This window comes from Astatotilapia calliptera, chromosome 22 (genome assembly GCF_964374335.1).
Source record: "Astatotilapia calliptera chromosome 22, fAstCal68.1, whole genome shotgun sequence".
Classification (NCBI taxonomy): Eukaryota; Metazoa; Chordata; class Actinopteri; order Cichliformes; family Cichlidae; genus Astatotilapia; species Astatotilapia calliptera.
The window spans coordinates 16,881,620-16,908,366 of NC_137442.1; the positions used below are offsets into that span (position 1 = coordinate 16,881,620).

At 45.2% G+C, this 26,747-nt stretch overlaps 1 protein-coding gene across 2 annotated transcripts in view; it reads left to right on the forward strand.

Moving 5' to 3' along the window:
• The first annotated feature begins 299 nt into the window (after positions 1 to 299).
• The window catches only part of jarid2b (jumonji and AT-rich interaction domain containing 2b), a 106,893-nt gene continuing 80,445 nt past the window's right edge, over positions 300 to 26,747 (forward strand). For both annotated transcript variants that reach the window (XM_026155637.2, XM_026155636.2), the window contains exon 1: positions 300 to 951. In XM_026155637.2, coding sequence (XP_026011422.1) covers positions 907 to 951 — 45 coding nt within the window. In that variant the 5' untranslated portion in view covers positions 300 to 906. The remainder of the gene's footprint in view (positions 952 to 26,747) is intronic.

Sequence of the window (26,747 nt, forward strand, 5' to 3'; positions counted from 1 at the left end):
CTAACTGTCTTAACATCAAAACCAAGACACAAGAGTATTTTTTTTTAAAAAAGAAGAAGATAAACTTTATTGTGACCACTGGTGTTTCCTCGAAATGACCTTAGCAAGCTATTGCTGCATAGGACTTTAAACGCGCCATGTAGTGCAGGATTACTAGAAAAAAAATGCTTGTTACGATTACCACAAACACACCATAAATCCGTAAAAGAACACGGTATAGGCTTATCTAGCAGGGCTACGTGCTCGGGGTTGTCTCTCGAGAATTTTTTAAAGTTGCCGCTGATGGTGGCGGTGTTGTGCGAGGAGGCGGAGGCAGTGAAAGAAAGGAGCTGCTCTCGGTAAGCACAGCAGTGCCGCTGGATCTGTCGACGACCTCAGGCTCCAGCCCCCCTCCAAAAGAAAGGGAAAAAAAGGAAAGCGACGTGACACCTAACGTTTTATTTTGTAATTTTATTTATTTCTCGATGTCTCGTCGCCTCAAACAAGATGTAACTTTTCTGACATCACCACAGCTACATTCATGCATTTGAAAGGAGCCGGGAGCGAGTGCGCAGAGACGAGAAGCCGAGCTGTCGGAGCGAATGGAACTTATTGTTGTGCATTTGTTTTGACTATGTTATCCCCAAGTGAGTTTGGCTTCAGTCCGTCTCTGTTCGTCGTCGACTCTTGAATATATATATTTATATATATACATCTGTATATATAGATATATATATTTCCGGGGGATTTAATCCGAATTCTTCAAACGGGGAAACACCGAAGGAGGATTCTGCAAAGCCAGCAAGCTTTTCCTTACAGAGCCGGGGATTTAAATCGTCCTTTGGAGCTCCGGGAGAAGCGATAGTCAAAGAAAGAAATTCATGTGGCCATTCTCTCTATAGCCAAACATTTTTGGGGGATTGCATAATGAGCAAGGAACGACCTAAGAGGAATATCATCCAAAAGAAATATGTAAGTGAACGCTGGTATTTTTATTATTATTATTATTGCCAGAAATGCTCACTGATATCGGCTCTATTCAAGTTTGCCTTTGCTCGCCTTGATGAAAACGCATAAACTTTCCATCACGGGCTGGTGAAGGTTACCATCATGCAGCCTGGGCTCCATTTGGGTCAAATATCCTCCAAAATGTAACGCCTTTAAGTTGCCTCGACGTGTTAACAATAACATGTCTTCTTCTTTCCTTTTTTAATTTAAAGAGACAGCAATGTTTATTCAACGTCTGCTGCAGCGTTTCTTCGACACCGACCATGTTTTAGGCTATTTGAACATCGGGTGCTTTAGTGGTGCTGGTTGTAGCAGTGAAGGGGGATTGCTTCGCTTATTTTGGCCGGTATAAACCCGTGATTTTGTGCATAGCATGCTTCGGCTGTGCTACAAGGCCCCTAAAAGGTTTTAAATTAAAAGACTTGGCAAACAGTTTCCCAGAATACGCTTTTGTTCGCTAGCCGTTTCTTGCTACTCAGAGTCGTGAAGACGAGCCTGTCGGCCATGGCTCGGCTATTGCGACTTCATTTCGTCCCATGCTGAGCATTTCGGAATATATGGCTTACTATAACCCGTCCTCATGCTCGAGTCTATGGGTGGCTAAGTGTTACAGTCCTGGCGCAGGGTGTATATATATCTGTGTGTGTGTGTGTGTGTGTTTTTGGCGTGGGGCTGACAAACCGACATGTTTCGCGGACTGTTGTGGCTCTTTAATTTTCTCCGTGCAGCAGGAAAAAGGGGGTCATGCGATTAGGCATTTTCATTCAATTTCCACCTCTCGAAACGCTGCGGGCACACTCCTGGGTTTGTTTGTTTGCTACACGCCTGCCCTCGGCTTTTACCGCCGTTGTACAAGTCAAGTCCAGCGCCGGTGTCGACGATTTTGGCAGGTCTTCGTGTGACCTCTGAGAAGGAGCAGATATTGCAGCAGCTCGCTGAGGGGATAACTCCATTTCTCTCTCTCTCTCTCTCTCTCTCTCTCTCTCTCTCTCTCTCTCTCCTGTGCTATACTACGGGAGGTGTTGGGAGAGGCGATAGCTAACTAGCCTTTAGGTCCTCCTCGGCTGCTTAATTCGGTTTAACGCTACACTACTTGGTGGACATGTTTGAGACAAGTGTTTCTAAGCGGTTCCATCTTTTTAAAGAGACTGTGTTCAGTCGCATTGCAGAGGTTCATGTATGAAGCGACCATTTTCTCCCTCTCTCTCTCTCTGTGTGTCCCTGCAAGTAACACTGGTGAATTTTGTAGAGGAGGAAGGGGCTGTGAAACCAGGAGCTAGTCCAGCTCGGCCCTGGCTTTAATTACAGTCTCGCTATAGCGGTCCATCTGCGTGACCTAAACAAAGACTTTAATCTCGCAGTGTGCTTGTACTTTAGCCACCATCATTTATTTATTTTTAAATTATGACTGCCCCCCCCCCCCCCAAAAAAAAAAAAATATATATACTTTATTTTTTTGCACTTCGTTGATGTATAGATTGTTGCTGTGCGCCCACCGGACACATTGTTGCCTTTATTTGCACGAGGCACGAGGCATCTCACGTGCGCTAATGCTCGACTGACTGAAGTCAGCAGAGCTAAACACACCCCCCTCCCTCCAAAACCCATCCTCACTTAAACGCCATGTGGACTACACCTATAAAAGTGTGCACTTCTTCTATAATTTATTGTTATTTATTTATTTTTTGGAGCAGGGTGCGTTCAAAATCATAGTCTCAAAAAGTGTTGCAAAGGGCCAAACTGAGCAACAGGTCTGTGTGAACAATTGGGGGGTCTGCGTCCGTGCATTTGCTCGTGAGCTTTTTGTTTGCCCCGCAACAAGTGCAGAGAATTATTAAGGACACTTTGGTTGCTTGGTTTTTGTTTATTTTTTATTTTTTTAGGGTATCCCCTTGTGTCCTATGAATAAGTGTTGGAAAAGTAGGGCATTACGTCACTGACCCATCACTGATAAATTATTGTTGCTGGCATCAACATTGCTGGAAAGCAACATAAAGGAGAGTCATCTTTAGCAAAGACTCAATAAGTGCCGGTTATTCATTGCAGCTCAGGCTTTTTTTTTTCTTTTTTTTGGAACTTCACTACTACGTGAATATTACAGAAATAAAGTGCTCTTTGTCCCCATGGTGAAAATATTATTATTATTATATCAATTATGTTCAGCCACGATGGTGATCTTTCTGACACAATCTTCCTCTGAGCGTGACCGGATAGTTTCAGTTACATTGATGTTAACTGACCATAAATTCTGCTGTGCGCGTGTGTGCACGTTTGTGCTGTAATAGTGGGATGAGTGTTGCAAAGATGACACGTTTTTGATCGGATCCGCTTATGTGTAAGCTTCTCCCTGAACTGAGGAAACAGGATGTGCTGTAGAAATTATGACTAACTGATATAAAAGTCCCCGTCTAAAATTGAGGCATTGCATTGTGGCCAGCCAGTTTCAGGCTTTCTAAAACTGGAAGGGTTTTAAAATAAATAAATAAATAAATTTAGCCTTTTAATAACTCGTTGTAGTATTAGCTCTGGTGACAAAGCATCTGGACTTTGGGATGGGGGCTGCTTGACTGCAGGATGCACATCCCAGTGCTATGTGTGTTTTTGTGTGCATGTGTCTCACATCTGTCATGTGTTTTCTGCAGCTGCAGTCAATGCATAATGTTTGGCCCGAACCAAACTAGGCCCCCAAACGCATTTACAAAAACCTGGAGGAGTCCAGCTCGTCAAGGCCCAGCTCCCCCCCCCAATGCTTTGAGACAGGACTCTTGGCCCCTTAGTGAGCCACCCCTCCCCCGGTAATTAGCGTAAGACAATTATACATGCTTGGCTTAACCATTTCCCCCTGAAACATGAGTGCGGGTTGCCACCCTTGCCTTCTGCACCCGATGAACGCCCGCTGTCTGCGAATGACACTGAAGATTCAACGGTCACAAACGATTTCAAAATAGTGAAGTGAGCGAGTTCTTTTGGGAAAAAAAGCAAAACGAAACAATGCAGGGCGATCATCATTTCCCACAGGGATTGCAAACGCCAGTGTGGAGAGAACAAATCCAGAGGACAAGCTCACCTGTCTCCTGCTTTCATGTCAGCGAAGAAAAATCTATTTTTGTAGGTTTATTTTCTTATTTGTTGGCGCCTTCTTGAGCCAGGGGTCAGCTCTGTGTAATGGCTGAGGTATCACTAATGTGTGGCAGACTTGTCCTGTCTAACGAAACATGACACACTGTGTTGGTGTGTGTGTGAGTGTTGTAAGCGAGAGTAGCTGCTCAGTGCAGTCAGGCCATTTTGTGCAGAGTCTGCTCTTCCTGTAGGCCCCAGCAGGGGCTAGGCCTCTGATTCAAAGTGTGTGTGTGTGTGTGTGTGTGTGTGTGTGGGACAAGCACAGCTGCTGCAGGGGCCTTTACAAATGTAAAGAGGCTGTCAGTGTTTGTTTCATCAGGCGCACAACTGATGAGGGCCAAGTTGAAAATCCATTGCACTGTGAGTGTGTGCGTCGAGCACGCACAAAAAGAGGAAACAAAAATAGAGAGCATGGCAAGAATGGGGGAGTGCAAAGGCACAGACTCTCCCTCCTCCTTCCTCTCTTTATCCCCCCCCAGTCTTTCGGCCTCGCTCTCTCTCTCTCGTTCTTGAGCTGTCCAAATGAAATGTGGGCCTCATGTAGGACCATGAAGAGAGGGTCACAGGGTTGTTTTTTCACCGTGCCTGAGCCTCAGTGCGGTTCATTTAACCTTATGTTTCAATGCAAATTCTCCTTTCATGAGCTCTCTTCTCCTCACGTGTGCAACATGGCAGGGTTCACTTTCCAACCTCTCTGTCACTATGACTACGGGGGCAAAAGCAAAGTGTACCGTGGCAAGAGCGACATTTTACTGCCTGTTTATTTTACTGTTTACTACAGTTGAGTTCCACGCAACCGCTTCTGTGAAGGTGCTTCCCATATATTTTCCACGAACGTGAGGACGGGGGGGTAAGGTGAGGATTGAAATGGCAGCATTTTGGGTGGGATCGAATGAAAAGCAATGGAGGGGGGTTCTTTTAATCTGAAACTATCATTACTCTCCTTTATTGTATTGTTTTGTTTTTACATTCACCGATAGGGGGGCAAAATAAAACCTGGACCTGCTTTTATTGCATTGCCAGGTTGTAACAGCATGGCATAAAAGCAACTGCCAGCAAAATATAAAAGTCCTCATGGAGATTACTGGCAGTTTGCACACAGTGCAAAATGAAGGAAACAAAATTGCGATTTTATGTGCTGCTTGCACTGCGCAGAGAAATCAAAGCCTAAAAAACAAACAAACATACAAAACACAGCCATATGTATCAAGAGCTGAAGTTGGCAGGTATGTGAACATCACCAGGCGTTAGTTAATGTGTCCCCATGCGAACAGTTGTGTGTTGAAGCAGAAGAGAAGAAGCAGCCTTCCCACACTGCAGGCCCAGCCTCACATCCCTTTGGCCTCATCCTTCCTCTCACAGGGCCTGCTAACTTGACAAGCGCTGCCAGAAAGATCTCTGGGAGTGAAGTTGGCTAGCCCAGCCTAATTTTAATCCAATCTTCTTCGTTCCTTTTAGATTTTTATTTTATTTTTTTTAATGTACGTATTTATTAGGTTTGCACTTTAAATGAGAAGGCAGTGTGGCTTTTATGCTTAAATGAAGTCTGCTTTGCCAGTGGAGAGTTTACGGCATCATTATAAAGCGTTCTGTGAGTTGCCGGCTTCAATTTGGATCGGCGAAAGGTGTTCAGCGGCCTTCTAATGCCAAGGTAGCTCGGCTACTTCCTCTAACATAAACCCCTTCGTACCCATTACCTCCCTCTGCCTTCGCTCCCCTTCTTCCCTGCATCCCTTTCCTACTCCATTATGTCACAGGCGCGCAAAGCACAAACTCCTGTTATGCAACACGACCTTTTCTCTTATCAGCTGTTGGCACCGAGCACAATCTCCGGCTCTTTGCTGGCACTGATGCACGCACTCACAGACACGCACAGGCAAAGGTCTTTAGGTGTACACCTGCAGTCAGTAGGTGAGATAAACTGGTTTTAAAACAAACCTCGACGCGTTTCGTGGGTATCAGCGGCTCGAGCTATTTGCAAGAGCAGTGAAATAAAACTGGGTGTGACGCTCCTTGTTATACGTGTGTGTGTGTGTGTGTGTGTGTGTGTGTGTGTGTGTATTTTGGTCAGGTGTAGTGCGCATAAGCCTGCGTAGGTGTGTCTTTTAGGAGGAAACAGTCCAGTAGTTGGACACACTGCAGTAGTGGAGAGCTCATACAGATAGAGGTGTGTGTGTGAGACGTACACTACTTGCGTTCCCTCTGTGTGCATCTTCATTTGAGTGATTTATTTCCTCCTGCCCCTCTAGGTTTGGATGGAGATTTTGGGGAGGGGAGTGTGAGACAGCTGGTCAGCCCCCGAGTGGGGGGGGTGTGTGTGTGTGTGTGTGTGTGTGTGTGTGTGTGTGTGTGTGTGTTTGCCACAGCTTATCCGTTCAGGATCCCCGTGAAGCTGAATCAACACTTTAGCTTTGTCTTTGGTTTGGCCTTGGCCCTAAGAAGGCCAGCGAAGGACATTCATCCACAGGAGGATGTAAATTATTAACGGTCATGATATCATCCTCCGAGCTCTGTCAGGTGCCTTCTTTTCACATTACCTACGGTTGCTTTTGTTTCCAGCGCAGCCTTTTTAATCTATGCTCTCTGGAATCACCGAGCCGCTGTCGCTCGCACCGGCATTAGCTTTTAATGACCATCGTGCGCGCCTCTTGACCGATCTGCGCTCACCTTCTCCCCGCTTTTCATCTCGACCGCATCAGTTTAATAAACACTCCTCACATTTTCATCCCGTGGTCAATCCCATCTGATCCCCTATTGTGACTCCCGTCGCCTTTTTAAACATCCAGTGAATTACGCCTCAGGGGAGGATGAAGCAACAAGAGCAGAGGCTCAGTCACTATCGATCCTCCGTTCCTCCCCTTAGCTTTCTGCCTGGAATATCACCGTTTCTCTCGTCGCCCGCACGGCCGCGCGCACGACTTCACGAAATATCTCGGCCGAGCCGGTTCAGATGAGGAAATCCCTGGGCTTCCTTTTTGAATGCAGACGTATCGTGTTTTCTGTAAAGATAGCTGGTTGCACAGTGTCATCAGATACCGCTCCGGGAATCCTGTTCACGCTTACCATGAAGTGTACATTCATAGCTGTTCTTGTTATGCGTTTACAGTCTCGCAAGCTTTCTGCTAAGCACAGTAATCTATGAATCACTCTTTTATGATAGATAGAGCAGCTTGTCTCTTTCTGCAAACAAGCCACTGGTCACTCTATTTAGACCCCTCTTTGGCACGGTGCTCACTTGGCTTACACATTGCTCTCTCATTAAATCTTTTTTCCCCTCACTCCAGTGTTTTGTTTTTTGTTTTGTTTTTTGTTTTTAATTTAATTTTTTTTTAAAGTTACATTTATCCCTTTTATTCCCATTGTAGCCATTTGTAGCTCTCAAACGTGACCTTCCCTCAGTTAAAGAGCACTCAAATATAACCCATTTATTTATTTATTTTAAATAACCAAGCATTTGGCCTCTCATGAGGGGGAGGCCTTAATTCAGGATGGCAGATCCCTCCCCTCCTAGTCATGTGGCGTAATGAGCCATTGGAGCAGAGTGGCTGGGTGGCCAGTGTTGCTGCTTAATCTCTATTTTTAAGCTCTTGCAGAATTTTTTTTTTAACGGGGGTTTACTGAGGTGTGGGGGGGAATATGTAGAGACAGAACAGCGAGTCTAAATCTTGACTTGATCTTTAGAGCAAAATGTCTGCTCACAGAAGAGGTGTTAACTGCATCTGGCCCTCTTCTTGCAACAGTTCAAACAGTATGTAGAGGAGTGGAGCCGAACATGTTTCTGTGCTGAAACGCAGTCTTTGGGGAGGGGAGGGGTCCGTGTTGTGGCTCCTGCTCCTGAGCTGTCGGATGTGCCCGGTTCCCTTGTCAGCACGGATGTGCGAGAACAGGAGGGATGAGGAAGGTAGCGGCAGGATAAACTTGATTTGCAGGTGAAATGCTCATTCTTCCTCAGTGCGTCCTTCCTGCACCCACATTCTCTTACAAAAAAACATCACATTATCCCGGCTCCCATCATGTCTTATAATGGAATACAGAGTGGAATTTTTGAATCTGTTCCACTTCGATCTCTCACCCTCCTCCCTCTCAGCTCATTTGCTCGATTACTCAGCACAGCTTTGGAGATAGAGAGGCATCGGGGAGTTTTCTGTTAAGACACCGAGGACAAGGAGAATAAGGAAGGGGACCCTTTCTTTTTTTTTTTTTCTTTTCTCCACGCCTAGCTGTGAAATTGCAGAGGAGCTGCAGAGGAGGAGCCCGTGCATTGTTGGAATCTGTTTCCTTGTCTTCTGTGTGTGTGTGTGTGTGTGTGTGTGTGTGTGTGTGTTGCATATGAGAATAATTTGTTAGAAAGGCCAGACTGCTCAGCGACACGTTTAGGTTGTTGGTAGTTTCGGAGCTCTTCCTCTTACATCTTGCATTCCTCCATCTGCTTTGTTTTGATTTGCACTGCCAAAGAAAACTTCGCAGTCTTCTTACAGTTTGATACGACACATCTGTGTGAGCGCCCAGCCCGACACAAACGCAGCGCTCAAACATACACGCACAAGGGCATGTAGTCCGAGTCTCCGGGGGTTGTGATGCCACAGTTGGTAAATCTTTCACATTTTTTTTTATTAAATAGTCACATGAATCTTTTTTTTTTTTTCTATTCCCACAAATGGAAAACATGTTTAAGAAGGGTATGAATAGATAAGTTGGTGAAGTAATATCGACTTTTCTTTCCTTTCTTTTGCCCATTGATTTTTTTTTTTTCTTCTCTCTAAGGTGCTTTTTAAGGCTTTCCACAGAGGGAAGCAGAATGTGAGTCAAAGGCATTGTTCCCCCTGTTTTAACCTCTGCTCAATAGATGAGGGCTTTTACAATTCTCGTAGCTGCATGATTTCCTCCAGGCCGCGCAGCAGGGAGCTATAGTGCATGGTACACTGAGGAGAGGGCGCCAGACTCTGGGCTGAATGTCTGGCCGGCCTCCCCCTGGCCCCGGATCAAACGTTACAAGGCCCGGGGGAGGGAGGGAGGGAGGGAGAGAAGTGAGAGAAGTGGGCTCTGGAATGTGCAACCTGTGATCGTCAGAGAGAAGAAATCCAGGAGGATAACAATAATCAAATTAGGCACCATTTCAAGTAGAATATCCATGGTGATCTTGGTTAAAGGCAAGGCCTGCTCCTTCAGACTGAAGCTCTTTGCTGATGTAAACCTCTATGTTTGTTCTGTGTGTGTGTGTGTGTGTGTGTGTGTGTGTGTGTGTGTGTGTGTGTGTGTGTGTGTGTGTGTGTGTGTGTGTGTGTGTGTGTGTGTGTGTGTGTGTGTGTGTGTCTGTCTATTTAAAAGATGTAATTGTTTGAGGATGTGGAAAGGAAATGAGGTAACTGAGCCAGATTGTCACAGATGCAGAATGACGACTTTCACACACTGTAATGAGTAATGTAGAAACAAATTCTGGATAAACATTAATGACAAGCCAAAGAGCAAGAGGTTAACCCCCCCTCCCCCTTGGCTATGCGTGTGATGTGTAGCTTTACGTGCACGAAAGGTGGGGACTTGAACCTCCCACCCCCGGCTTATAGAAAGTGACACGCAGACACTATTTCTGAGCAAACGACTTCTTGTTTTTTTTTCTCTTTAGGTTGTTGTTAAAGCATCAGGATCGCGGCTGCATTCTGGGGAAGTTACTCGATTTGTCTTGCAGTGATATGAGTAATCAATTTTTTGTGAAACTGAGAACATGTAGTTGAGAAGGGAAAACTTTTTTTAAAATTTTTGTTTCAACACAAGTCAGTAGAATAGTTTTAAAAATAGAAATTTTAAAATTGAGACTAAAGACTCTGCTGCAGATGAAATTGTGAGACTATGGAGGAAAACAGAGAAAGTAGCGCAGCAGTAACCAACTCTTTCTTTAGAATAGAAAATGTACTTTTCGCTGTTCTGTTGTTTACTCATCCTTTTTCTTGTATTACACAGATCTTATGATTATATTCCGTAAGCTGCGATAGTCATAGGAAACGGTTAGGCTTTCGCAATTTCTGACAATGCCTTATTTCTTGACCGTAAGCCCTTTCTTTGCTTTAAACATTATTGACAGACACTTTCACTTTGAGCAAGCACCCCGTCATTCAGTCACAGAAATCAAGAGTGGAATTTCATGTTAGTCATAGCGCTCGGTCACTTATGACGATTGTTATTTCGTTTGCTTTAAAAAATTCCTGTCTGGAGACCCAAGTGGTGGAGAACTGCTGCCTTATTACATAATTTCACCGTTAATCAATAGAGTAGATCTACTCTCTGCAGAATAGTTTCATTTTCCAGGAGATGGTTTCATTCTTCTTCTTTTTTTTCCTTGCTTTTCTCACTTCTTGAGATTTGTATGTGTGCAGTGTTGTAGCTGTATTTAAATTTGCAGCTGTCACTCCTGTCTTTATGTGTCAAAGTTGAGTCAGATTTCATGCATGGGCACCAAAACCCAACTGTATGCCACCAAAAATAATATTGTGAGTTGTGTGTGAAATTTAAGATTAGCCCATGTTTGCTATTAGTTTGATCACCTGTAACCTGTATTTTTGATTGATTTATATTTTTGATGTTTTGGTTGATTGGAGCCCATTCATGCCATTTATAAAGCCACAGTTTGAGCCTGTATGTTAGAGAGAAATTGTTGACTTTTGTCTTTAAGATGATCTAATAATAAACGTATAGGCTGGAAAAATTCGCTCACAAACAAAATGGAAATCTTGGAGGAAAAAAGATGCAACCGGCACCATTAAGCATCGCCCACAAGTGATGACACGTCTGATGGTGATCTACATTTTGAGGTTCAATGCGCTGCGCGATCAACCGCTGATAACAGATTTTACAGCACTGCTGTAATGTACGTGAGAAGCTAGCTCTTGATCTGGATCCGTTTGGGTTTTTCTTTTTTAAATACTGAGAAATTCAGTGATGGATTTATTTGAAAGGCTGACTCAGACAAGTGCAGCCAGTAACGCAGTTACCTAATTTATACACAAGTACCACCCTGCCGGGTGACTCGGGATCAAACCAGCAGCTGGTTGGAGAGCAAAATATCAAAAACATCGATAATAAGTGTCTCTCTTTTTAATTTCTTTTACTGGTTTACCTTTACGCTCCCTCCTCTCTGCTCAGCCTTAGATTAATTTTTCACTTCCTATTCTGACTGCAGTTTGAGATCAACTGCTCGATGGAGTGTGATGTAAGCATGTGAGCGCGTCGCTCTCCTGTAGGGCGCTAGCTCAGCTGACGCCATCTAATAGCCCCTCATGCATCACCTTCGCTCTTCGTTCCCATTGTACCGATGCCATTATTCACCTCTTTCTGAAACCCCTTCTCCCTCCACGCGGTTTGTCCCCTACGCCGTCTGTTCTTTCACGTTAACACACATCTTTCTAACCTCCTCTCAGCATTTATACTGCAGTGTCCCTCACCTCCCCACCCCTCGCTACCACATCCCTTTCTCTGGGCCCCTTAGGCCCCCGAATTTGCCTTTGTGTTCGACAGTGTAGCTAGTTGAGCAAGACTGTGTGTGTGTGCGTTTGAGGGAGGTGAGTTGCAAGGGTTTTGTCCCAAACTGAGTTGAAAATCATTCCTTAATTGCCTCTTGTTGTTTTCTTTCCCCCCTCTCCCCTGTACTCCTGAAGCCTACGCCGCAGGTCCGAAAGCAGAGGGACTCCCTCGCCTAAGCCCTGATTTTGTTTCGTAACGTTCTCTGGCTACACTGTAATCTGCAGTCATACAACTGCAGCAACAACAACAGACACACACACACACACACAGCGGCTTTAAAAGGGCTTAAGATGTTGGACACCGCAGAATACAAAGAAAATGGGCTTTGATTTCGCACTTTGAGGTGTAGGTGAGATGTAAATGAGCTGTTGTTTTCAGTGTGAGAGCTGTTAGTTTAGCCGTCGGTATCTTTGTTTTCTGAGTTTTGACATTCTTGATTTTTATTTTATTTTTTTTTTGTAAAAAGTTTTGAGGCAACGTCACTTTTGTTTTTGTACTTTAATGGTCACGTGCTTTGTATGTTATTCCCTGCGGGAGTAATAGATTTGGAAATGCACATTAGGAATTAAGGAGATGTGCATTATGACCCACAGCTTTCCCGTCTCCAAACTCTGAAGGCCTACTTTATTTTATTTATTTGTTATAATCAGTTATGGCAAAGTGATTTCTCTTTTCTGTGTGAAAGCACTGCCCGGCTCTAGAGTCTGACCTTTTTAACCCTGTGATTGTGAAGGTGTAAGGGTAGGTTAGTTTGTGTGCGTGTTTTCCCTAAAGGCTAAAAGTGTCTTGAAAGATTGTTTGCTTTAGCTGAAGACCATCTTCTTTCTATCTGAACGTTTTTCAAACTTTAAATGGGAGCGTGATGTGGCCCCTGATTAATGTGCCCGGCCCATTTCACTTGTTTGGAGGTGCTTTTTGAGAAATCTGGGCCCTGCAGATCAGCTTGATGTGCAGCAGCGTGCATGAGTTTAATGTATATAAAGCAGAAGATCTACATTTACTGTGGCGACAGGCTTGAACCTGTGACACTGGTGTGAAGGAGCATTTGTGTTGGTGGTTAGGCCCTGCTTTTCCTGTTAACCTTCAGAGAAGCGCTATGGTGGCTTCCATTAACGATCAGCTGGCAGTCTTATCTCCCTGCTAATCTGCTTCAACCCTTTCTGCTCTGAAAGGGTTGACGCAGATTTACTTTCTAAATGTATTTATTAGCCCCCCCCCCCCCAAAAAAAAAAAAAAATCTTAAAATGGGGCAAGGGTGCTGAATGATGACAGGAAATGTTGACGTTTGGGGTTTGAACTTTTTGGTGTGTGGAAAGGCCCAAATAGAGTTTGACTGACATGTCGGGCTCTTTACAGGATGAGTCTGTCGTAGTTGTTTGGACACAGGATTTTCTTTCCTCACCATACCTCAACGAACTTAAAATGAGAGGACATGAAGCGCTGTCGTGGCTTCAGTCTGCACCACAATTACAGACGAACAGCCAAAACGTGCTCGCAGCCCCTGATGATCTCCCTAAAACCATGCCTCCCGCTCTCCCTCCCCCCCTCCCCGTCCTCCCGTCTGTCTGCCTCGCTCCCACTCCCCTTTAATTTTTACTCCGCCGCAATATCCTACCTAGACCGTGATTGTTGTTTTCTGAGAGCTGGGGCGGTGTTGTTGTAACATAATCATTTAGTCTCCCTCCCGTGGTTCTGGCAAGCTGCACGCTGAAATCCATCCACTGCTCATTTTTATGGGGAGCAAATTTGTTGTAGCTACTGTGACTGCTGCTGGCTCTCCTTCGCACTGTATTTACCGCAGTAGATGGATATCTCCCCCCGCAAAACATTTGAGAGATGACACATGTTGTATATACACATTTAATATACCCCAGAGGTCATGCCTGTGAATTTGATTAGTGCGGCTGAAATATGATGGTCGTGATATCGAGTGACTTGGCCTATATTGAATTTTTAATCTCCCGTGTCGACTCCGGCTTACGTGACGTACTCTTCGTTCCGATCAGTGGCGTTGGAGCCGGAGCGTTTGCTGGGTGTCCCGTAGCGCCGAATCAGCGTAGTGAAACATGACACCTTGGGAATTTTTTTTTATTTTTTTTTCTTAAGTTTAACTCGAAATTGTTTGTATTTTTATGGGAAAACGCACAAAAGTTGAGGCTGTTACAAGGATTCCACAGAATGACAGTTTATAGCAGAGCCCCTTTGAAATACCGTGTGGCATCATGGGAAAACTCCTGTATTCTTAGCACTTCTGTAAAGCAAGAAACTAATCTTACCTGCTCACTCTCCTCCTATACAAATAGTTAAATTAAAACGCATCACTCATTTAGTTACTCGAGTTATTATCGCATCTGCGGCGCAGACCAAATCCCCCTGAATACTCCCTTTTTGTGTGTGTCACAGATGGGGGCACCTAAAGGGGGAAACCCTGATCGATTCGTGGGGCCCAGAGCTGCACAGGGGGGCCCTGTAACATGACAGGGATTAGATATTTATTGTTTCAAGTGCAGAGCGAGTTGTTGACGTGAGGCCCCCCTCTGAGTTCCTAGCTGCGCTTGTGGTTGCAAAATCGCGAGAGGTTCAAACAGCGAGAGGTTATCGTCTCTCTCCTCTCGACGGTGGAATAAATCCCATAAACAATCCATCTACAGTGCGGTTTAAAAACCCGAAACGACCGTGAGTCTGGAGGATTAAACAACTCCGGCCCTCGCGGACGTGTCCACTGCTTTGACAGCGAGCTTGCATGCGATTTCCATAAATGAAGGCGTTGATGTATGAATAACTTGTCAGATGGATTGATTTGCGAAGGCGTCTGTCACTCACAGACGCAGTTTATTGTGATTCAGGTCCAACCTGACCCATCAGAAGTTAACAGACATATTGAACGACTTGCCGATTCTAAATTGCTGTAGTTCACCTTTTTTTTTTTTTTTTTTTTTTTGGAAACGGTTATTTTGTTTGCCTCTTCTCATGAGAGAGTACAAAGTAAAGTTAGGCTGACACCAGACTTTACTTTCCTTCTGGGACGAATGTTCTGCATGACAAGGAGGTGAATGCGTATCCATTTGGAGTCTGCAGTCTCCTTTCTTCTGCTTTCTCTTTGTCCCCTTTTCTGTTCTTTCGCCCTCTCCTTTAGTATCTCTCAGGCTGGTAGGTGTTTTCAATGCAGCTATTGTCACTTCTCAAAGAGCAGGGGGGGGCTCGTGAGACCCCCGTCCCCCTCCCAACAATGGGCACATGCTTCCCCCTCTGTGGGATTCCCGTGTGTGTGTGTGTGTGTGTGTGTGTGTGTGTGTGTGTGTGTGTGTGTGATGGTTGGAGGTGTGTGATGAGGGCTTTGTGGGACTGGGAAGCACCTCTCATCCCTCTGTCATGTTCACCTGTTTTAGCTGCAGGTGTTATGGCAAACTGAAGATCAACCATGACCGTGGATAACCGCAACGCCGTTAAATAAAAATACACACAGCTGTGGGGTAATTTTACACTTGTGTGATTTTTAGACAGATTTCATGTATATCGAATTTTATCTGGAAACTACCTGAAACTATTTTTTTTTTAAAGCTTTTTATTAAGAATCTCTTTTAGCACGAGCGGCTTGCCTTTTTTCAGCTGTAGCGCAAACCTTCTAACCTCTTATCATTTTGCTCTTTTTCATAAATATGAATAGCAGAACTGCTTTTGTTAAGGCATGCAAGAGACCTTTACTCTGTATTCACAGGCTGTAATCCATGAATCGACTATTAGGCTGATTGACTGAGTTGTGGTCAAACTATCTGCAGAAAACCCTTTATGCTATGAGAATTACTTACATTTTCATGTGTAATAACATGTAACCAACAAAAGGATCCCAACAGAAGCCAGGAGGAGTTTTATTAGTGCTTGAAGTGGTGCGTGTGCTCTCATACGCCGTGTAAAAAGATGGATCTAACGGCACTTCTGATGTTTTCTCTGTCAGTTCTGGATGAATATTCGGTGCAGAAAACGCATCAAGGCCATTTAATTTTTTGGGGGGGGGTTGAAAATTCTCTGAATGGAGATGCCTTGTGGGACATCCAAAGCTGCAGTGATGAAGAGGGGGAAAAATCTGTCCCTGTCGTTTGAGGATCAAGGCACAGGATTAGAAAATGTGATCTCTAAATACAAAACCTGAAAGCTGTAACAGTGGAGGCCTTAAAACTTAAAAGGTGCATTTTGCGGCGGTGATGAGAAATCTTTCTCTCTCTCTTAAAAAAAAAAAAAAAAAAAAACCTTTCTATTCTCCTCACGTACACAAACAGACAAGATGGCTGCTTGAGGCTGGAGCTGGCTGTTACACCTCCAGCCGACATAGGGGGCACCTTTTTTTTTTTTTCCTTTTCTTTTTACCATCTCTTAACCACAAGAAAAAGAAGTAGGGGGATTGAAACATTGGGTTAGGAGCTGCTTCTATTCCTGAGCATTCACACGAACAGCAGATTTTTTTAAATTTATTTATTTTTTTGGTCCTGCTGTCTTTCTGCGGAGTTTATGTTGAGCCTGCCCAGTGTTTCCCTCTGTGCGACGGTAAAGAAGTAGGTCAGAGAAGAGATCCCATTCGGCTTGAGCTTAGCTGTTAGTGCTAGTGCATGTGCAACTGCATACATGTGTGGGCACACGGTGTGTAATTTGTTTCCTTCCGCCAGGAATCAGCCTGACCTCCTCCGGCTTCTGTGTGTGTGTGTGTGTGTGTGTGTGTGTGTGTGTGTGTGTGTGTGTGTGGCAGCGAAGCCACGGCAGAGCTCTGCTCAGCATCGCTACAAGCAACAGAGTCAGCAGTCATATGCAGACTGATAGCTGAGGCAGTGATGAGAGGAGGCGGAGACTGGACAGGGAAAGCACTTTTTTTTTTTTTTTTTGCTCTTTCAAAGATGGGGTGTTTGTTTGAGGAATGCCGAGAGAGGGTAAAAACGGGCACTGGCACGAAAGGCAGGCAAAGAAATGTAGAGGAAGAGGTAAAACTGGAAGGGTAAATTATGTCTCTCATACTCGCTCATTTCACAGCGCACTGCTGTTGTTAGGGGATGGCTGAGCTGCTCCACCCCTTCCCCCCCACAAGAGCCAATCCACTATCATATTCCTCCCCATCCTGCCATCTGATTGGTGGGCTCTCTGAGCCAGAGGAATAAAATGGGATTGATGGGGTAATCTGGGGCCGGGGCTCAGGGCAGCAGTAAGGTAAGCCTAACCTGGGAATCAGGACAATTGTACAGGACAAGAATGTGGCTGTGGTCGCACAACTGAGAGGAAACACATGAACGGCTCAGATTTAAGAGTTTAAGTCTTTATTTTTAAAGAACACACGCCACTCATCCTTTTAGCTCTAGTGTTTAAAGCATATGTGCAAGTAATGCTTAATTCTGAATGTTCATGATAATGGCAGCATCTGTCATCAGTTTCCAAACGTGACCTCTCAAATCCTAATGTGCCCCTGGAGTTGTGAAGGTGGGTGGTTGACTGCTACCTCATACAAATTTCACTTTAAAGTATCAAAAGATAGACTAGGTAGCGTAAATAACTTTTAAAAAATATATAAATATATATATTGTATTGCACAACATGGCACTGCTGAGCTACAGAGGGCTAAACGACTGACTGATGTGAGGGCCTTGGCAGAGGAAAAGCCACGGCTGCACCTTCTCCCCCCTGGGTATTGTCATGGCTCTGAATGGCTAATGGGAAGTGAAACCAGAGCTGGAGATTGCTCTGTAATGGCTTCTGAGCTATGTCCTTGGGTATGTTGTACACTGTACAAGAGCTGAGTTTTCTTAAGCTTTGTTTGCAGCAGGAGAAATGCTTTAAAAAAATGCATTTGTTACACATCTTTCTACTTCCATAGGCTGGGAGGCGATTTTTGAGGTAGCTTCTTCCTTTTATTCTAGCGATTTGTGAGCGCACGCAGTAAAAGTATGTGCTAATGACATTCAAAGCGCACAGATCTCTCTTGTGTGTTCTTCTTTGCTTCAGTCTCCCTAAGACACCCAAGTTGTCCAGGTGAATGTAGATGAGGGGAGAGATCAGGGCATGCTCTAATCAATGACCTGCCAAATACAATAAAAACCACTGCTTGCCTCTGGCCAGTCAATAAGTCATTGATTCGGAAGTGCAGGTGTTTGGGTGAGAGACTTCAGGTCCAGAAAACTTGTGTTGTATTTTTCCCTAACTTTTCATGAATGAAAGTCACACTGATGATTATAACGTTTAAACAATTTACCAAAAAATAAATAAAAGCTGGTCATTTTGTAGTATTTGGAAGAAAGATGACAAACTCAGATTCCTGCTAATTGTGACTCTTCTTCTAACTCTAAGGTTTTCCATTGCTGTCACCTCTGTTCATACACCATTCTCATCATATCTGCGATATGCTGTTTACCCCCCGAAAGAGTGTCAAAGGCACGTCCACATTGAGCAAAAATCCCCGTCTTTTGGGTTACTGGGAACTGATCAGAGAAGCTGTGTATCAGCCTTTTTTGTTTTCTTTCTGAAATGACAGTCACCACAAACCACACACTTTCACACCTTGAGGAGGAGAAAGTTTGTGTGTGGCGTGCCTAAGCCGTCCCATAAGGCCCACTCCCTTCTCCCTATATATACATATATTTATCTATATTTTAAAGCTAAAACCTGGTGGAATTAAAGAGGGTGACTCAACGGTCCAGCACCTCTGAATGAGCCCAGACGATGAACAGGCCTCAAGTTAATTATTCAAACCAGCAGGAGAGTTGCCTGGCATGCAAGCATGCACAGGGTTTCCCCAGGGATAGAGCAGGGGCCTCCTTCTCGGCCCTCCTGTTGCAGCTTCGACACGCAAACTGCTTTGAAAGAGTGAAAAATGGTTGTCTTTTAACTTGCGTGAGGTGTTGTGAATCTCACGAAGAGTACAAGTTTTTCTTTTTATTTATTAAAATGTGAATTTGTGAATCTGTGCGCCGCCATTAAATGTTTACGGAGATACTTGTATCTCTGGTTTCCGTCTTGCATGCATGCATGAAACATTACTTTCAGATAATATTTTATTCTTAGTCATCCGTATACTTTCCCCTGCACCGCCACCATTGCCTCCTCCTCCTCTTCCTCCTCAGCTGTATTGACAGGAAGACTACCTGATTTCAAATGAGTTTCATTATTACACAGCTGGCAAGAAAAGCCTCCATCACCAATAAACATCAAGAGCTCAGAGAAGGGGAAAATCTGATTATGTCACCACTGGTTTTCCAAAAAATAGTCACATCCACAATCTATTACGTTTGGGCCACTCACTTCTCCAACACTACACTTGATTGCCAGGAAATAAGATCCCACGTAGCTTTCTTTTTTCTTTCTCCCCCCTCAAATGATGCCGAGTCCTTATGCAGGTGAATTTACCACAGAGAGCTGTACGCAGACACACTGCTAGTAACACATGCTGACATTTGCCCCTTCTGTCTTTGATCCCACTTATCCGTGGATTACAAAAGAAAAACGGCACCATGCTGTGTGTCTATACGCCGAGCCACATCATTACATCTTTTAGATGGTAATTTCTGAGAGCTCGTGTTTGTGTATGCAAGGCAGAGTGAGCGACGGTGTGTGTGTGTGTGTGTGTGTGTGTGTGTGTGTAGGTGTGCACAAGCTGATGGGGGGGTGTCTGTATGAAACGACGGGACGCGATGGCTCTCGGCGAACAGGTCTTCCATCGGCTGCTCACTTTACCTGGCGGGGTGGGGAGTGGCAGGTGCGACCTCTTCGGTGAGTGGAGGCGTGGAAAACGAGTACAGTGCAGTTATTACAAACGTAAGCGCCTTGACACGTACTCCTCCATTGTGATGAGCAAAGCCGAGATGATGCAAAGCCACGCACTCTCACATACTCCTCCATTGTGATGAGCTGTGCAGATAGGATGCAGAAAGCCCAGAGTCAAGCGAGTGTGTTTGTGTGAATGCATTCATGTGGTAAAGTGCATGTTTACAGTTGGATCACACCACCCAAATGCTACAGCTAAAAAAGTGTGAGATCTGAGTTTGTTGGTGGTTCTACAAAAGCTTTATTTTCTGGGGCATTTTGGCCCCAAGTACCTACGGAAATTGTACGCGGCAGATTTTGAGCTTAAAGTGGCAAACTTGGGTATTCTAGTTATCATAAAGGTGCTTTTCTTTTGTTTTTTTTCTTTAAAAGATAGAGTAACAGTGCCATGCACAGAGGAAATGGAAAAGCTCAGAGCTGGAAAATAACCCTTAAAACCATGAACAATGGAGAAATGGCTTGAAACATCTTGACAAGGGAAAAGAAAATCTGAAAGAGTGGAAAATCATGTCATTTTCTCCTTTATTAGTAGTCTTGTTTCTAAACTCTCACACTAATTGCCCGTACAGCCTACAGAATAGTTCACCTTGTTTTAGCATGTACAGCGGAGTCGTTCAGACGCTGCTATCTGTTAGCCTAGCACCACGTGTGGGTGGCTGGCTGGATCACAAAGGCTTCAGTGTGCCGGCCTCTCTTCCTACTGAGTCTTCGCACAGAGCAGTTTTGAATCTTTCTGACAGGATGCCATCCTCCCCCGCGCTCTGAAGCTTTAGTGGGAATGGGAACCCGGATACTGGTGATTGCAAACTTGGGGGAACCTTAAAAATTTTTTTTAAAATTCCCGCATCACGCATTAGTTGGTTTTATGGCTAGAAAAGATGACCTCCTGAGGTTTGTATCGGTCTGCACAAGCGCAAAGGGATTGAAAGTGTGGGAAAAAATCTTGGGAAATTGAGGGGAGGCGGGTTTTGGGGGGGTTTACCCAAAGGCCTTCCTTTTCTTTTCTTTTTTCTTTTTCATGTGCATGTGGTTTGCGTGGCTATCAGTCACCACAAACTCACCACTTACACTAGAAATGGAGGAGGGGAGGGAAGGTTTAAAAACCTTTGATTTCAGCGACGATTGTTTATTGGAGTAATGGTCCAGCTGTGACTGACATAGCTTGTCCAAAAAAATAAAGAGAGGGAGAGGACACAGGTATGGTGTGACAGAGGCGAGGCGAAGTTGTAGGCAAAAAGGAAGAGGAGAAAAGATGGGGAGCAGGTGTGGAGGGAGAGCGAATGGGAGACAAGTGGGGGAAGAACAGGGATCAATGGCTGTTCCCTAAATGTTTGGGGCAGCAGCACTTTGGCCTGTCTTCCGCTGCGAGCAGACACTGCACAGAAGCATTTATCTGTGCAGGCTCACACACACACACACACACACACACACACACACACACACACACACACACACACTCCCCTGTGGCCTTTCCTGTGCTAATTCTGCTTCTTTTCCCAGTTATTTTGGTTAGAGACTCTGTTAGCTCCAGACTCCCAGACTACCCCATAGCCAATAAATTGCCAGTGCCTCCTGGGAATTGTGGTTTTTAAAGGGTCATAGTCACAATGTCCCACCCACCCCCAACCCACTTACCTCCCATCTCCAAGGGTGTGTAGAGTTCACCCCGAGCCTAACAACATTACACTAAGCTCGATGTTACAATGCAGATGCCAGTTTGGCAAGGAACACATGCATTCATTTGTTTCTCATATTTTAAATGTTTTCGTCGGGGTTTCTTCTCTCTGTTGTCAGGTTCCTCTGGTAAGACCGAAATGCTTAACCTCAGGAATCTAAGGAATGTCCTCGCAGACCTCAGCATCTGCGCATAAACACACTTAATGCCACGTCATTCTCACTACATCGCATTTTTCTTGTATTGCTTCAGGTTTCCTTCCGTTCCCTTTTTGTCAGTGTGAGATGAATGGGGCTCGATAGATTAATACTGATTATTTATGCACGGGCCAGCGCGAAGGCGCTTCTCCATGCTGACCTGTGAGGACCTCGCTTTCAGTGACCTTTTGCTTTGGGCCAAAAACGGACAAAATGAGCTTGTACGCAGAGTGCACAAGTGTTTTAAGCTTTTTATAGCAGGATAAACGCTTTGCAAATCATTTTGAACTTGTTCTTCCTGCTCAGTTGAGATGAGAACACACACACACTGTCTCTCACACACACTGAAATGCACAGGAGCACACATTTGATTGTCTTTCTGCGCTCTTGACTCTGAAGTCGTGGCTTGATGGAAAGTGTAGTTTGAGTGGTAGATCTCTTTAAGTTGTTGCCGTTGTCTGAAGCCCTAAACGTGTTCTACTTCGGCGAAACGTGCTCCTCAGGTCTCAGCCTCTGGCACTTTTCCAGCTTCCGTGCGTGGGTGTGTTTTTGATGGACGGAAAGGAGAGAGGGGAAAAACGGTTTTGATTACAACCAGGAACGAGAAACCAGCGTTTCCTCCTCTGGAAAGGAAGATGACAATCAAGAGGAAAAGGGGTCATTGCCAGGTTAAATCAAGGAATTTATGCCTCCTTTTTTTTTTTTTCTTTTCTTAATGTTAGCGGGGAGATAAATTTTGACATGACACTCTGATTTTTTTTAAAAAATAAAAAAATTCTGGGTCTCTGGATGCTCTCATAGTTTATTAGGACATCTGCTGCTGTTCACGCCAGCTTTAAAAATCTGGCAGCAGCACACATGACCAGTGGAACTTTTTTGTCTTTTTTTCTCACAGAAACCTGTCAGCTCAGTTTTTCAAAGCTTGACGACAGCATGCCCACACAGTCGACATAAAAAAAATAAAAATAAAAATTACAAACTTCCCCTCCCTCGGCTCACTCGTTCCTAACCCCGTTCTGCTGGATGTTTCCTCATGAGAAATCTTTCTGGTTTTCATTAAATAATGAAGCCGACATGAAAAGAACGATTCAGGGGATTCTGACTCAGACCTGGATTTGCCTCCAACGACCAACTCTCCCTCTGCTTTTCTTTTCCCCCTTTTTTCCCCCCCCCCGGCTTTGCATCATCCCCCTCCTTTCATAATCATAGTGTTTCATTGCACCGTAACCAGGGGGACCGATTTGAGTCAGCTCAATGATCAGGAAGGCTTTGTTGTGGTTGCTGCAGTAGCATCATTTTTCTGAGACAAACACAAGTCACGCTTTGGAGGTATTTCCTAAACTCGGGGCACGGGTTGATGACGAAGTGGGAACTCCTGTGTTGTCACTTCCTCCCCCCACGTCAGATTCTGTTGGAGATAAACACGAAACCCTGGCATCGGTTTAAAACGTGTTTTCTGTTTTCGTTATTATTAGCGCCGTGGTTTGACATTGTGGTTTGACCATCCTCTTGAGTATGCGATTTCCCCGCTAAAGAAAGACAGTAATTGTGGCAAGAGGAAAAAGTCAATCATCTGGGTGGGGCAGATGAAACGGGCCGAAATTGCACCGAACAGACGAAATGAAACGCAGCGCAGGATTTATTTTTATTTTTGGGGATATTAAACAGATTGTTGCAGCTCGGTCTGTGGTGAATATCAAAATCTCATTTGTGGTTCAGGTTGCTTCTGTCTCTTGTAGCTTGTCTGAGTCACAGCAACCCTCTTTCTTTTTCCTTTTTTTGGGTTGTTGTCAGACTTTAAAGACGGAGACACCACCACCTATTATTCACTCATGGAAAGATTTCAGATGTTTAACTTGACAAATCTGGGTTTTGTTTTGGTTTTTTTCCTTCCTTATGCAGTGATGCAAGACGCCGGGGGAAAAAAAAGAGGGGATTTGGAAGCAAACTTGGACCGCATGCTGTGGTCTAAACCGACATATTAAACTAAGCATTTGTAGACCTTTAACCAGACTGCTCATTCGTCTATTGACATGAACCTGACCTCAATCCCTGGCTGGTGTTTCTCTCAACCTTATCAAAGCACGGGCTCTTTTTACTCACCAGTGATATTGTATATACATTGCATAGGGCTCTCCCATTGAGTTTCTGTGTTTCATTAACAGTCCATTTGGCTGGAATCATTTAGAGACCCTATAAAGTGGCTTGTAAGTCAAGAGCTAGGGGGAGTTTTAATGTGGTCGGGACGCCATATCCCTCACCTGACCGTGCTCCTCTGGTTATTTAGGTTTTCCTTTGATCCTGCCGAGTAAACCCTTCCCCACCCCTCGCACGTGGTCGATGATTAAGCAGACGGCTCCAGAGTTTAGACAGTTGTCTGTGGGTGTATATGTGTGCAAGATCCTAACCCTAACTTGTGCCAGCTTGCATTTGAACGAGGAGTTTCAGGTATCTAATGGTAGATTTTGGTAAATCCATTTGATGGAGTGCAGATAAATGTGCGTGCCCTTCTCAATAGGTTATTGCGACCCTCATCCATCCATGAAAGAAAAGCTCGAGATCGTGATTCCATAGTGGCAAGTAAATGGAGATGGATGGCCGGGGCCGGAGCCGGAGTGTCTTGTCCGTGTTTTTTAGTGAGGGGACACCGAGGGCAGCGGTGGAATGCAGTTTACGCTACAATGCGGAAACGCTGATGCTCTTATATGGATTTACAGCACGCAGCAGAGCTTTGAGTGAAGTGAGGGAGGATTACACCGAAGCTTTTTGTGAGCCACGGAATGCAGAAGCGCTCAGGGTTGCAGGGGAGTGTGGGATCTTGCTGTTGAAAGATGGTAAACCGGGTCGTCATTGGAAATAATTTAGTATATAGGAAGAGGCATGTGGAGGGGGGAGGCAGCGAAACAGATACGTTTGGCTTGTATTGAATAGTACCCCCATGCAGCTGCTCCCCAATTTCCAGCTGTAACTCGGTCTGTACCGCATGACACGAAGCTTTTTCTAGGGTTGCCAAAATGTCTCGTTGAGGCTGAAAAAGTCTTTCTTCATGCGTTTGTGTGTTTTCATGTGGCTCATGTGTACTCGTGAAGAGATGATCAGATGTCCCAGCTGCACTACGCCGAGGTGTACGAGCACAAGCAGTTATAGTTCAGACCTTGTGCTCCTGCCCGTCTGTGTGTGTTTCAGTGAACGTATCCGTCTGACAAGTTGCGTACTTCCTGAGCTCTGTTGCGACGAAGCCACATTTTGCTGGCTGCACATCAAGATCACTTCTCCCTCGCTCGGGTCTGATTCCTCTCTGAGCGACTGCTCATCATCTAGTCAGCCTGACTCACACAGGTCTCCGGCACAGATGCCTTGGCCCATTTTTGCATGTGTGCGAGTGTTTGTGTGAATAAGTGTGTGCGTGAGCGCACCTCCTGCTAGCCCTCAGCAGGACTGCCAGTCAGTTTGCGACTACACTCCCACGCATCTCCGTCTCTTCTGCTTTCTCACCATTCCTCCCCCCCCCCTTCTCCTCCTCCTCTGCTTGCTTCCTTTTCTCTGGCTGTCCTTTCGCCGCCTCTAAAATCCTAATCAAATCAACCAAGTTCCACGCAGGAAAATGAGGGCATAATTACAGCCGTCTCCGTCGCGCCGTTCATTAGTGAGACTTCACGTTAATCCGCGAGGGTTTGCTACTTACGCCGAAATGGAAGGATGGGAATTTGGGATTTGGACGAGTGCCGGATGCGAACGTGAGAATCTATCTCACATCGTTCTCAGGCCACGCCTCATGATGTAATGTCTACCAAGAGAGGCAACCCGCTGACTAAAGCTGAAAGGCTCTGTGTGCATGTGTGTGTGTATCAAAATTTCTTCTACCCTCTTTGCAAATGCAGTTGGTGTTTCGGGGGAAGTAGATATAAAAGCTGTTGTGAAGACACTGGATGGAGCGTAGCTTTCCTATTCATTCAGCCTCCTCCTGTCAAACTCCTGCATACTGACTCAGGCGGGTGTCGACTCCCAGTGGAGATGGTGCCTCTGCTGCGGCGTACAAATAGACAGACAGGACCTTGTACACACAGCAGCTCTCTCTGTCTGTGTCTCTCTCTCTGTAATGCACTATCGACCTCCTCTACTTTGCAGACCTTGGGCTCTCCAGTGGCCCCAACCTGTTAAGTGCGCACACACACATGCACTGTGACCATGCTGACCTTTTTAGCTCACAGAACGAGACTTGATTTCCAATACGGCTTTGTCTTACAGCACTCTGCCCCCACCCCCCGCCCCCCCCCCCCCCCGCCCCCCCCCATCCTTCCTGCAGTCAGTGTTAATGTGATTAAGCTTGTGTGCCTGCTTCTGGCATCCTGTTTTCTTTTGTCTCTGTGTCCACCTCTCTTGTTTTCTGTCCTTCCTCTGTTTGCTGTCGTAGCTGAGGTAACGGCACGCCGGGGATCCTTCCTGTGCACCGCCACAACTGTGTGCTGAATCACTAATTGATTTTTATCAATCGCTTTCACTTTCACGGTATTGTGGAAAACATTCTGACTGTTCGAAGTCTAGTTTTGCTGACTCCTTTTTTTTCTTTCCCCCTCACCCCCAGGGTCCCTCCCTCTTTCTATCTCATAAACACTTCCCGCCCCGCTTCGGTAATGCTAACACAACACAATGTCATTTCCTGTCTAAATTGGTAAAAAAGGGCCTAGGGAATCGCGGCACGCTTAATGAAGCATAGAAACCGCTTTACCTGCTAGAGGACCCGGGCTCTTTGACTTGGCGATTATGTAAGCGCAAGGTTGTATTAGTGCACCACAAGCTCTTTATTAACCTTGTTGCTTGTTTTTCTATACAATGAATCGGCCTGAGTTTTAAATTGCGGACAGCTCCGTGCAAAGACGGCGGCTTTTGTTGTGCCAGAATAACATCGGACAGCACCGCGGAACCGCGTCACCAGGTTTCATAAGCGCGTGCTGTTCGGCCGTGCAGTTGACGTGACCTTTAAAAAGCAATAGCTCGCTCGCGAGAAGGTTAATTTCTAAATTTGCTGAATATTTATTTTTCCGCCACACAGGAAATACCACCGGCGGCTGCTCGACACTTCATTTATCAAGAACCCAAAGCAAAAATTTTCAAAAGCCAGAGAAGTTTATTTGGCTTCACAGCTCATTCGTCCCCTCCAGCGTTCCCCAAATCTCATTAAGGAGCAGAACCCATATGGGTGGTGGTAGTAGTTGCATAGATACCCTGAGCATGTATGTATAGTTGATCTCATCTAGATGCGCTGAGTGATAATGGATCTATTGGAAGGCATTAAAGTGAAGGCGCGGCTGTCTCAGATATGGATAGAAATGACAGCCATGGGAAAAAGATGACCTCACTTAGGAGCCCTTTGCGGCGGCGCCTTCTGGATGTCGTGTCTGTCTGTCTCTCCTTTTCCTTCGCTGCTTCTCTTCTACCTCTGGCAGCAGGCGCCA